This window comes from Adiantum capillus-veneris, chromosome 18 (assembly GCF_014529385.1).
Source record: "Adiantum capillus-veneris isolate H3 chromosome 18, ASM1452938v2, whole genome shotgun sequence".
Taxonomy (NCBI): domain Eukaryota; kingdom Viridiplantae; phylum Streptophyta; class Polypodiopsida; order Polypodiales; family Pteridaceae; genus Adiantum; species Adiantum capillus-veneris.
Window position 1 is genome coordinate 85,993,278 of NC_140948.1, and position 12,785 is coordinate 86,006,062.

Sequence of the window (12,785 nt, forward strand, 5' to 3'; positions counted from 1 at the left end):
TAAGCCTTTTCACATCATTTTTTGACATTTTTAGCCCTAGTTTTGACTCCGACAGAAACTTTTCGCGAGAAAAATACCTAATGGACTCCAAAATCCACCAAATTTTGTATGCTTAGTCCTTATCAATGTCCAACAAAGAGAAGAATTTTTAAACTTTATTAGCTTTTCTTGTAGGTACTTTCTTGTGCTCTGATTTGTCGTGGCTTCTTTCCATGTATTCATAGAGTCGTTCTCCTTTATAGAGAAAGAGAGTACACCATGCTTTTGATACCATTTCACGAATGGAAGCACATAAATATATCAAATATATTTTGATAGTATCTTTATTACTAATTAAGGAGAAGTCTTTCTATAAGCACTTGAACTAAACGTTCGTTCAGCTTCCTATTTTCAACACCAAACCCTATTTCTAGAAGCCTCTGTTTCTTGCTCAAAATCCTTGATAACCAAAGCTCTTGCATCTGAAAATTACCTTCTAGACTCGGGACGGGACATCCCTACAACTCTTTTCACACTATTTTGCAAGTCGCTGTCCTAGAAATCTTAGCATCCACTATTCTATCTTGGACACAAAGTTCTTCATCAGAACCAAAAACAGCTCAAAAAGGGCTATATTAGAAATTGGTTAACACTAGGTTGGTAACCTAACAGGACATAAAAGTGTCCTTTCAGGGTTTTAAAAAAAACCTCCAAAACCATAGTAGATCCACTCATTTTGTAAAATCCTTTTATGAGGTTATAGTTCAAGGCCTACTACACATGGAAAAAATAAGAAACTTGTAAAATTTCTCATCTTTTGGTCACACCAGGCCTCCAAAGTTGATGGACCAGTACATTTTCATCAAAACAGTCATTTCTTACGTTTTGTTGCATAAAAATAAGATTAGGGATTTTTGTAGGACTTAAGATAAATTCCCTAGTTAACTTCAATGGGTTGGTGATCAGAACATATGATTGCTTCTCACTCACTATTTTTTGTTTTGCCAAAAGAAATAGGTACGAAAAAGTTGAATTTTTACCATTCTGCAAACCTATCATCAAAGTTTCTATAGCCACGCTCAATACAAATAATATATGCATGTTTTCTTAGCTCCCTATTGTCCTTTAGGTTCATAAGAAGCCATGGAGCATGTCAAAAGAATAATACATCTCTTACCAAGGAGAATCTTGGGGACAAAGATGAAGTACTAAATACAGCAAACATGAAAAAACTGGGCTCAACATTATGAGTTGTAAAATCCCATAGAAACTATTCAATATCTAGCCAAATTTGATCCTTATGACTAGATATGGTTACTACCTACAAAATGCATGTAGTTGTCACAAGAAACTAACAATATTGAAAGAGCTATACTTGATATACTAGAATGTTTTGTTTTCTTCTATAATTAAAAAAATCAACCATTGTTGTCTACTATGCAAAATAGGGTATTAGGTGCCCCAAAACTCAAGGAATATTAGGTTTATGTCACAATATGCGACATAGAAAATCAAAACTACATTTGGATATCATGAAAGGCACCAAAAAAATCATAGAAGAGCTAAAATTGGCTAAAAAACAGGATTTGACAATTTTTGTAATTTGGTCATAACTTACAACTTTAACGTTTATTTCTCCCTAGAAGCAGCAGGACATGTTGAGGACTACTAAAGATAGTTCTCTAGCATTATAGACCTCATAAACATGAATTCTAGAGTGGTATAGTTGCAAAAAGTTGAAAAAAGCCAAAAACAGGACCCGTTTTTTCACACAGTTTAGGTTGTGAAATGTTGTCCAAGGACAAGGTTAAAGATAGAATTGATATTCCAAAAAAATGTCGAGTTTTTTTCAGCTCATGAGACAACTTTCTAGACAGATAGCACCTTAAAATCCATTTTGAAACTCTTGACATAATTCAAGGAAAATGGTCACTTAACAGGACATAAAAGTGTCCCATTACCAACCTAGTGTTAACTTCATAATTACCAAAGTTTTTCATGATCAAAACGGTTTCAAATCTAAAATTTTTGGTTATTTAGAGCATATCTATTCTATTTAAAGCGTATCTAGGTACATTTCTCTAAATATCCAAAAAAATATCATTTTCAAATCATTCCTTTGCGGCTCACCTTAAACTTTGTTCTCATCACTTGACTTGGCAGCAAATATCTATTTCCACTTTTGAATGATTCAATTCCTTCTTTTTCTCTCTTACTCTTTTATGACCTTTTATAGTGCTCTACTCACTTTCACGAGCTTTCTCTCTTCTCTTCTCATGCTAACAGCTCTACTATTACACGATCTCCATTATACTTCCTATGTGCTCTTCACTACTTACAATGAGTAATACATCTTCCGTTAGTGATAATCACAAGTTTCACTGAACATTAGACTCAACCAAAAATATGCAACTACGCGGAGTGTCCATCAAACACAAATGAAGCACAACTACTTCGCAATGAGGGAAAGAAGCACACTGACCTATAGAATGGGTGCTTTGTATCCATCGGATCCCAGCACTGAAAGATATCCATCTTTTCACACATCCATGATTTGATGAGATTGGATTGATGGCTTGATAGGATATCTCAGTTACTCATTAATCATACGCATTACATTCAATACCTCCAAACTTCTTTGTTTTTTAATGCAATAAGAAGTTTAGAACTTGAAAACCAAATAGCCACTCTAAAACAAAAAAAAACATCAGTTGCATACCTTAAAAGAAACTCCAATAAGATTAAGAGCACGAATAAAACAAATGAGAAATATAGTAAACTTGATAGAAGGATCTGGACCAAAAAAAAGATTAAAATTTACCAACCTCTTAGGATTTGATAAGTCCAACGCTCAAGAAAGGGTGAGATTCTTCAATGACGTAATGAACAAGAGTGACATTTTGAAACTTTTAAACTTCCCGAAAATCGAACCCAAAAGAAATTACTATTTTAAAATTTACTCAAAGATATGGATATATTGGTCCAACCCTCTCAAATGCAAAAAGTTTGACATAGTGGGAGTGAGTAGAAGGGGTTATAGGACCATCTCTAAACCTGGTTCTAGGTCCTTAAGTATTACAAGATTAAAGCTTTTAAGTTGCCTAAGCCTCACAATGTTGGGAATGTAAGAAATCTGTTATTTGAAAAAATACCAAACATTTTGGAGAATACTATCATATAAAGAAAACAATACCATACAAAAAAACAAAAAAAAAATTCTTTTGAGTATAATGTTTTTAATGAGAGTATAAAACAAGATCAATCTTCTATGGTGAGATACTATAAAATGCAAGAAGTAGATTGTGAAGAAAAACTATATTTGTTATGAAGTTAAATGAGACTGAAATTCAAAAATGTCAAAAAATGCAAAGAGTATATATATCCTTAATGAATAGAACATTGGACTATAGCCAGGGTAAGCTAGATTCCCCATATCACAAAACTCAATAAAAAATGGAGCTATGGTGAATTGAAGCGGCTCAAATACCAATAAAGAACCACAATACAATAAAATGGCTCATTTTGCAATCCCACATTCCTTTTGTTATACAACACCAACATGCACGTGAAAAACTCCATGTAGATAGCGATGGCATGTGTGACTTTGTTGTAGAATAACACTTGAGTTCAGATTGCATCATATGAGTTGAACCAAATTTTTTTGAAAAAAATTAGCATATTCTCTACTTGCATGTATCATATTTTGCAAAACAAGGAAACCTTGCAACATGGAATACTAAATGAATGGAAAAAACTCACTATCAAATCAGGACTTCATTTTCCAGATCTACAAGAAAGGAAGGGGGGACAAAAAAGAAACAATATACTAAAAGAATTATTCAATTGATTCTATAGGAGGCAATTACAAAGAATGAGATCAAACAATCATGTTGCTCAACCACAAATAGAGACTTATGATTCACTTTCAAACTTTGTACCTCTTTCTAAAAAGATATAACTTCAAAAAATATATCTTTATGCAAAATATTATCGATTTCACATCAGTTTTTTATTCTTTTGGTAACTCTTGACATGTCACCACTCTATCTTAAAAACTTTCTTCTTCTATAGCCCCCCAAGAGGTTGACATTTGTCTCCTCAATTGCAGCTACATAGCTAGAGTAACAGAGAAAGTATCCCGTTCTTTACACATTGAATCCTACAACATATCCAAATATTCTAAGTGTTGCAGATCGCTCAAGTAGCAGGAGCTTGATTGCATTGATTTGAAGGAAAGTGTATCCCATAAACTGTGACAATGTCTTCAAGGAAAATAGTGGTAACTCAGGATCTTCAAAATACTACATGTGAAAATCAGGTGGCATTAACCAATGTAGACAAGTAGTGTATAAGGAAAGAGGCATCCCTACTAGAAGTGTCTTCTGTTGCTTTCCCTATGGAGCCTTTAGCTCTCCCAAGAAAATTATCCTTGTCAAGGAGTTCAAGAAAATTATCCTTGTCAAGGAGTTCAATCTTCAAAACAAGAAGTAATAAATGATAACAAAAACTCAAAAAAACAATTAGAAAGGGAGATCGAGGTAAATTTGAATGTACCTATTGCAACACATCCTCGATAATGACTTTTTCTTAAAGGAGATTGCATGATCCATCCATCTCTCTTCTATCAACGTTCCTTTTTACCTTCTTTAACTTCAAATCTCTACCAAAAGATTGGATACCAAGTCAACAAGCCTCCTCTCAAAATACTAATCTTTAAGAGTAGATTTCTTCTCCTCCACTCTTTTCAAACATAGAGCAAGTGCATCATGAGCAGGAAAAAATAAGTTATTGGATGTCTACAGATCAAGTGTCAAAAAAAAGTCCTTTGACTCTGCTTCTATATCAATGAAGTCTTTGGTCACCTTAGAAGCTTCAAAAATGGTTGCAATACAGAAGTCCTCCCTGATATTAAGCATGCATTGAATACGGTGGAGAAGGATATACTCTTTTTTATTGATATAAAATAAGGCAAGATCTCAAACAATAAGAGAGGCGTCAGATAACTCTACCTCCTTTGTGGACTCATCAATGACAGTACTAGCTTTAAATTGAGCAACATCAAAATTTGAATTCTCTTGCTCCTCAGCTACATCATCAATTTCTTCCTCCTCTAAAACTTCACCATTCTCAAGCTACAAGATTGTTCAACTTTGAAGAACAAATAAAAAATAAAGGCAGCTTCATTTGGAACAAGGTTGCAAGGCTTTGAATGGACACGACAAGAAATGGTTAGTGGTCAAACAAAAGAAGACTTCTTCAAAAAATCTTTCTAATCTCCTTGTTACTTTGCGTTTCTCAATTAGGTTAGTAGTAAATTCAGTTAGATGACAATAACTCTTGACATCCAATACAAAACACTAACACTCAACTGCTTTTTCAAATTCTTTGATCTCGTCTGACAGAATATCTTTCAATTTGTCTAACATAATTGCAAGGTCAAATTTAGGATTAAATATTTCATATGCATGTGTGTACACTTCCATGAACCAACAACTTCTCACTTGGAATCTCTTCCTAAATCTCCTCTTGACCTTCAGTAATCAGACATCGTTTTGCTAAAGCTTTGGGGATGATTTGATAGAAGAGGGTATCAAGGAATCAAACCCAAATGACACAATATGGTAGAGGATAATAATGTATGGATATCTGCGATTGGATCGTGTGGGAGACTCGGTGGTGGATGGAGAGAGAGAGGAAGTGATGGATGGGGAGGGAAGTGATCGATGAAGAGAGAGAAAGGGAAGATGGCAGTGTTCAGATTTGAAGCCTTAACTGCACAATAGGAGTACGTGTGGAAGTATACAAGGTTACATCGTGTAAGATAAGCTGGACAAACGCTTCAGTACATTACGAAGCGATGGGGACGGTTGCAAGAAAGAAGATACACCGGTACCACACCGTACGGAGTGTTTGATGGGTATGGGACGAGAGAGGAAATGGTAATGTATCTTGTATATGCAATCAAAAAATGACCATTGATGACACGTGTCAAGCATGCATGTGTGCCGCATGGCAAGGCTCCAAGGGTCATGGCCTCGCTCACGTCTTCAAATCACGTCGTTCTGATAATTTTCCCTCATTTTATTTCAAATTTTCTACACTCGACATGGTGCGATACAGCTCCTACATGACATGATACACTATGCATTGCTTATTGGCACCCCTTCCCGTCATGTCGCCCTGGCCTATGCTCGATCATTTTGGCTTCATCCTGCACGATGCGATAGAGCTTACTCGTAATTGCTCATAAGGATCCCCCTCGCTTCGTTTGAGTAATATGCATGCATTAAGCAAAGCTATGTTGTAGTTGCCTTTTTCTCTTCTAATGTCCAAGAAGCACGGCACAATATAACAGGGTCGGCAAAGTTTGAAGCACAAGTCATCGCTTTGTTTGGACATTCTTATATGCATCTCACGACATCTTCCTACCATCTCGCTCGGCTCGATACAGCAAGGTCTTCAAAGTTTGGAGCGCACGTCATCACTCCATTCGCGCGTACCGGTCTACCATCCCACGACATCTTCAATCTTTAGGAGAAAGATGTTATCTTTATTATTTCATTGCCAAGTATTCATGGGAGAAGTAAATTGTAAGCCTGAAGTATGATCTATGCTTGATGGTCCCTTATTTTCTATTGTAGCTCTTTGATCGAGGTATGCTTGCATTGCTGCCAAACTTATTGTCGGTGACCTGAGTACCACAAACAAGGATTCCAATATAGAAGCTTTCAAGTGCTACAATCAAAATTTTCCTTTACAAACAGGCTCTAACATCTTGTGGATGCAGGGTGCTTGTCAATACATGAAAATATCTTGAGTCAAGATGCAAGATGACTAGACTCGCTGGTAGTGTGCATCACATGTGCCATTGATTTGTTTGGAGTTTTTAACTCATGTACTCATGTTATTTATTTATTTATTATATTTGCTACAATTGCATGAATATCTAAAGTCTTGGGACATGCGGATGAAAGAGTAGGCACTTTCTACGGTCTTGGAAAGATCAATAAACCCAAATGATCCAAACTCTCCTATGGCACCAAACCCAGATGATCCACTTTCCTATTCCACCAAAGAAAGCTAGAGCCACCAAGGATGTAGATTCAAAGAAAAGGGAGGACAAGAAGAAGAGCCATGCAAAGAGGATCCATGTAAAGAGCCCTGCAAAGAGTAGCCATGCAAAGAAGAGCCCTATCAAGAGGAAGGACTCTACCAAGAAGAAGAACCTTGAAAAAGAAAAAGCGGAATCAAAGGGCCCTCCATTCCATTCACCATTGAAATTCAAGGCTCAAAAGCGTCGTTCAACTAAGAACATTAAAGGAGAAGAGTCTGGCTAACCTTTCAAACTTCCATTCATGTTTCCAAAGAAGGTTGCCAAGTCTCCCAAGCCAATCCCTCAAGAGCCCAAAGCACAATCCCCCATAGAGCCCACTGCCATGTTCCCCAAGCCAAGCCCTGAGGAGCCCAAGTCATCATCCCTCAAGGAACCTAACTCACCACCACTCCCTCTTGAACCGATTTAATCTCTCGTGAATACAAAAGAAAAAGGATCTTTGAGGATGCAAGATCCTCTCAAGCAAAAAGAAAAATGGAGTTTCATGATTGATTACATTACTCCACAAAAAGTTACAGACACTTTTCTTCATTTTGTCCATATGAACATATGCTTTTTGGTGATTCATAATTTTGTACTTCAAAATTTAATGCCAACTATTCAATTCTAAACTGTGTATCATGGTGTCATCTAGATTTAAAACTACATAAATAATGATCATAAGATAGAAAAGAAATGTATATTTGTAAAATATGATGTAGTTCTTCATATATACCTTCTTTTTATGAAACCCTGCATTAAACAAATCCATTGTTTTGTACAAAAACTCAAGGGGGAGTCGCTATGTATAAATTGTATATATCACGTGCATTCAAAGACTATTTATAAAAATCTTTACCTGTGAATTTTTAATGAATAAACATCCCTTTCGTATTGAATCTGTAAACGTTTTTTCCAATTTTATAATAAAATTGTATAACCCCTTCTGTTACACTCATGTGAGTCACATAATCATTAAGTGACACCCCCCCCCCCCCCCCCCCCCCCCCCCCCGAGAAAAAGAAGGTGGCTTAATAGCATACATAACATCTGCAATCTCCTTATGCATTGCTTTGAATATCCCACTTTGGCTCTCCACAAGCTGCCACTCCACAATTGCTGAAGAAAAGATATTTGAAATGGAATCAAAAATAAGAGAGAACAATGGAAGAATGTTAAATTCAATATATCAAATAGACAAGATGTAATAATTATCATAGTAAAAATAGAGTGTGGGATGTTCATCCAAGTTTAACATCATATCTTTGGCCATGTACACATGTTGAACTTTAGCTAGCCAACCATTGTCGATCACTTTGAAAACAAGAACACGACCTTTCCAATGGTTTTTTATTTTATCTCGCTTGGTTCTCCTCACTCTATGTACACCTTTGCATAAAGGAATCATTGTTACCCAATGATTCACACAAAAAAACATGGGTTTCCAAAGACAATCCTCTCTAACATTATAAAAGTCATAAGAGGTTATTTTATGAGAAGGGCGACGTATAGAAGACGTCATAGAAACTCAATTATTAGAGAAGAAAAATAATACAGTGACGAAAAGAAGCAAAGCTCTCACAAAATAAAGGGAAGGTGAAAAACATGTTTGAAAAAAGTAGTTCATTTTTTTAGTAATAACCTTGTTTTTAGAGTCTTCAAATATAGATTTCGTATTTTTTGACAATGATTTTGTGAATTATAAAATAGAACAAAAGATCAAGTTCAGTACTTTGAGCCGCAAATTTAATGGGCTTAACCGCCAAACACCTAAATATAACAATTTCGGCCTTGTGATCAAAACACTTAGCTGTTCTCCGCCAAAATAAGACCATCAAGACCTAAGATAGAGGAGACAAGAGTGCCATACTGTTGCATACATGTCAAATGACTATTGGATTATTCTTTAATCCTCAGATTAACAAACAACTCTTTTCTAGTCGTTTTTTGCCCTAATGTCCTTAAAAAAACTCGAATCTACCACTCTCATATTTGTGGATCTACTCCCAAACTCCAAGGTACAAAACCCTTGGATTGACTTAGCTCTATTTCCATAGAGCTCTTTTCTCCTACAGAGGCTCATGCCTCTCTCTACTCCTACTTCCTTGTAAAGAGAAAGTACAACTGCATACAAACACTCATAGATCAAAATATGAAAAACCACCTGTACTGAAGAGTCAATTGAAACTCAGATTGCAACTCAGCTCTCAAAAATTAACTCTCCCTTTGACTTGGCTCATGATCTCGTCCTCTTGAGCTGTACTCTATAGATAGTGGTCGGTTAGAGAAATAATCCCTAGAATAAATTTGGTGGTCTGATCTTTTGGCCACTTTGGGGTTAACTTACAAGGTAATCTCTTTGCAAAACAATCCATATGTGACTAAAAGAAACTGAGATATACTCTCTATTAACTTTAATAAATTCATATCCCTTAGATAAACTCATTAATTCAACAAGGATCGATAAGAAAAAAAACTTGATTTAATTAATTTAAAAATGGCATACCCATTGTGCCAAGAACTATCTCGCCCTTAAGTTTTCCATTTGAGAGCACATATTTCTTTCACTTTCTTCAACTAGAGCTTCCTACTATTTTGTTGCTCAGGTGGTGCCAAGGCATCTCAAAGGACACATCACACCCCTCAAGGGACATGATATGGAAGTTTTAATGGCCAATGTAACCTTGAATCTCGTCATAACCATAGCACTTTCCTTGTTTTGAGAATCTAACTTTTACTCAACAAATCTAAGAAGCAATAGCAATAGCCTTTTTCATTGTACTCACTTGTTGTCCTTCTCTTTGAAATTCTCAATCTCTAATGACTTGGAAGACAGGTATACCAATCTCAAAATTCAAAGAGCCTTTAAGCAAAGGATTTAAAATACAAAAAATCCTATAAGCAACGAATATAAAATCCAAAATATGATCCATAGCTAAAAGATGCTCTAAGAGTACTTCTGCTTTAGACAATACCTTTGTAGCTCACCTAGTGAGCCCCAACAATAGAACTCTGTGTCGTAGCTCATCTGGTAGGTGGCCACAATAATACTCTGTCTAGTGAGCCACAACAATAGAACTCCATGTAGCTCTTGTGGTAGGTGGCACCAAGAGCACTCCATCTGTTCCTTCAAAAAGACCTTCCAAAAACAAGCTACAGATAATGAAATTTCCCAAAAGCTTTGATCGCACACTAAAATTGTGTTGCGCTATGTCACCTTGTAGTAGTTACAAGCGATCAAACATTTGGCTTTATAATTCGTTACGGACAACAATGATGAAAAGAGTAACCCCACTCATTTCAAATAATAATCCCTCCAATTCTCATGTTGAAGAAACCGGGGAGAGAGAGAGAGAGAGAGAGAGAGAGAGAGAGGGAGAGAGATAATGCTTGACAAATGTGCACATTAGGATGTGACTTGAAAGAAATTCCTTTTCATGATACATTAAGGCCTAAGGCCAACTGGGGTGTAGTTAGCTCTAAGCTCTCAAATCAAATTACAAATTACCACATCCCTTACCTATGAATGTGAGGTAGAGGGGATAATAATAGGAAATGTGAGGTAGAGGGGGTAATATTCTTCTTGTTATGGACTACCCCCTTGCATATGCGGGGCACCTCAGATATGGTCCCTTGATTACGATTCGTTCCTTTCAAATTTGGTACTTGCAAGTACCTAAGCTATATGATCCAAATATATTGATCCATCCTTTGATTTTCATATTATCCATCCTTTCTTTATATTGTTACTGGGACAATATGATTGATTTATGGACAACCTCTGTATTAGGCCCGGTTCAGACGAACCCGACGGTAGCAACCATGGCTTTCACGTGCCTCTAGCATGCGTGTTCACAAGAGATGGAGGCAGAGTTACTTGTAAAGATGTGAGCTTGGTTGTGCGACGTCTTAGCCCTGCTATCAAAGCTTGAGCCCCCTCGCCCGCGAATGGCACACGGTAGAAGTAAATTCCCCCGGGGGGGGCGGGGGGGGGGGGGGGGGGGGGGGGGTTCAGATGTAAAGGGGTCAGTGCTCAAGTGCTCTGAGCTGGTTTCGGGTGCACGCTTTTGCAGTTGGCCACGCCTTTGCAAACTTGGCCGAGCACTCTAGGCCGGCCCTCTGACAACACGCGAGACCATCTGCAACTTTTTTTGCAGCCAATAAAATAGGCCTTAGGTATTTATCTATCTATTTCGTCTTGAATATTACATCAATGATTCAATTTGGAAACTAAGTGAAAGAAAACCCTAGTTTTATTAAATATTTAGATCACGTCTAAACCAGGATCTATACTTCTATAGTATCTTTCCTATATATAAAGGGGGGAGGGATTCCGCCGCCGCCTCCCTAAACGTGTCATCCTCTGCAAAGTCCGACCAGTGGGCAGCCGGGCGAGAGAGAGAGAGAGGTGCCGCTTGCGGCGGCCCATACAAACTAGTGTGTTATCGACCTTCTTTACCCATTCTGTACCGTAAATTTCATGTACAAAACACTGTGCAAACCTCAAGTGCTCTACCTGTTGTCTATCTGTGTATGAGTGAGTGAGTGAGTGAGTGCGAGAGAGAGAGGCCACAATAGAGAATAAATTTTCAGGAGCTGCTGCATGTTTCAAGCATGATGACAATGGTTGCATCGATCAGTCATCGACCCTTGCTTCGTTATCAAGAGAAACATTTTTAAGGAAGGACGAGGAGAGGAGTGGGAGGACTCACAGCTTCAAAGTCGGTGGTATCCTTGGCTTCAACACAAGTGGGTCGAGCTGCTAGGTCCTCACAAGCATCGACGTTGCAGTACGATCGAATGATTTCCGGCATGCTCCTGGCCATGAAAATCACACTCAATAATGTCAGATAAGCCAGCATTACAGTAGTAGCTTTAGCTAATGTCTGCATACCGGCCTTCTGCGTACTGAAACAGCCTGCCGGAGCTGGAGAAGACGATGAGGCCCACATTGGCATCGCACAGAACCGAGAGCTCACGTGCCTTTTTCACCAGCCCCATGCGCCGCTTGCAGAAGGTCACCTGCCGACGGGTTCTATTGTCGATGCGCTTCATCTCGATTTTGCTGCGGCCCATCGCCAGCCAATGCACACACAGTCAGAGAGAGAGAGAGAGAGAGAGAGAGAGAGAGAGAGAGGCGGGGGAGAGCGACCAGTCGAAGCAGGTTCAACGGGTTATTATTATGACTAGAAAGCATGTCATAGGGGTTGCTTTTTAATTACCTATATACGGCCTTTCCGCATGCGTAGCAAATCACATTCAACCCTTCGTCCGGACAAATGGGCGAGCACTGCCCACGTGCCCACTCCGGGCTTCGTGCATTTTGTAACGGGATGCTCCAAGCAAACTTCCAAGCTTCAAAGCATAATAAGAGGCCTACTACATAGGCAGGGGTCACCCAAGGCATACTTCTTCTTGATAATTACCCCCAATCGTAGTAACGCGAGACATAGCAGCCAAGCACAATAGAACTTTACAAAACTTATGCCAATTTTGGCATAGTTGCAGACCGTTGTCATGAATTTGTTTTAATGAAGACGGAACATTGAAGCATCAAAGTGCAAAGAAAAAATCGTGGAGGCGGCACGTTTTGTCTTTTTGCCTCTCTATCGCACAAGGACAGGTGACACCCCGCAGATCTCTCATTGGTTTCATGCGGACTTGCTCCCTCTCTCTGTCTCTCTCTCTCTCTCAAGTGTCCTTGAGCGGTGCA

General features: G+C 38.1%; 1 protein-coding gene across 4 annotated transcripts in view; it reads right to left on the reverse strand.

The window, feature by feature from the left end:
- The window catches only part of LOC147435971 (truncated transcription factor CAULIFLOWER A-like), a 93,939-nt gene extending 81,699 nt beyond the window's left edge, over nt 1–12,240 (reverse strand). For all 4 annotated transcript variants that reach the window (XM_086488869.1, XM_086488871.1, XM_086488868.1 and 1 more), the window contains exons 1-2: nt 11,967–12,240; nt 11,785–11,890 (exon numbers count right to left, since the gene is read on the reverse strand). In XM_086488869.1, the coding sequence (XP_086344995.1) occupies nt 11,785–11,890; nt 11,967–12,148 (288 nt within the window). In that variant the 5' untranslated portion in view covers nt 12,149–12,240. The remainder of the gene's footprint in view (nt 1–11,784; nt 11,891–11,966) is intronic.
- Between the last annotated feature and the right edge of the window lie 545 nt (nt 12,241–12,785).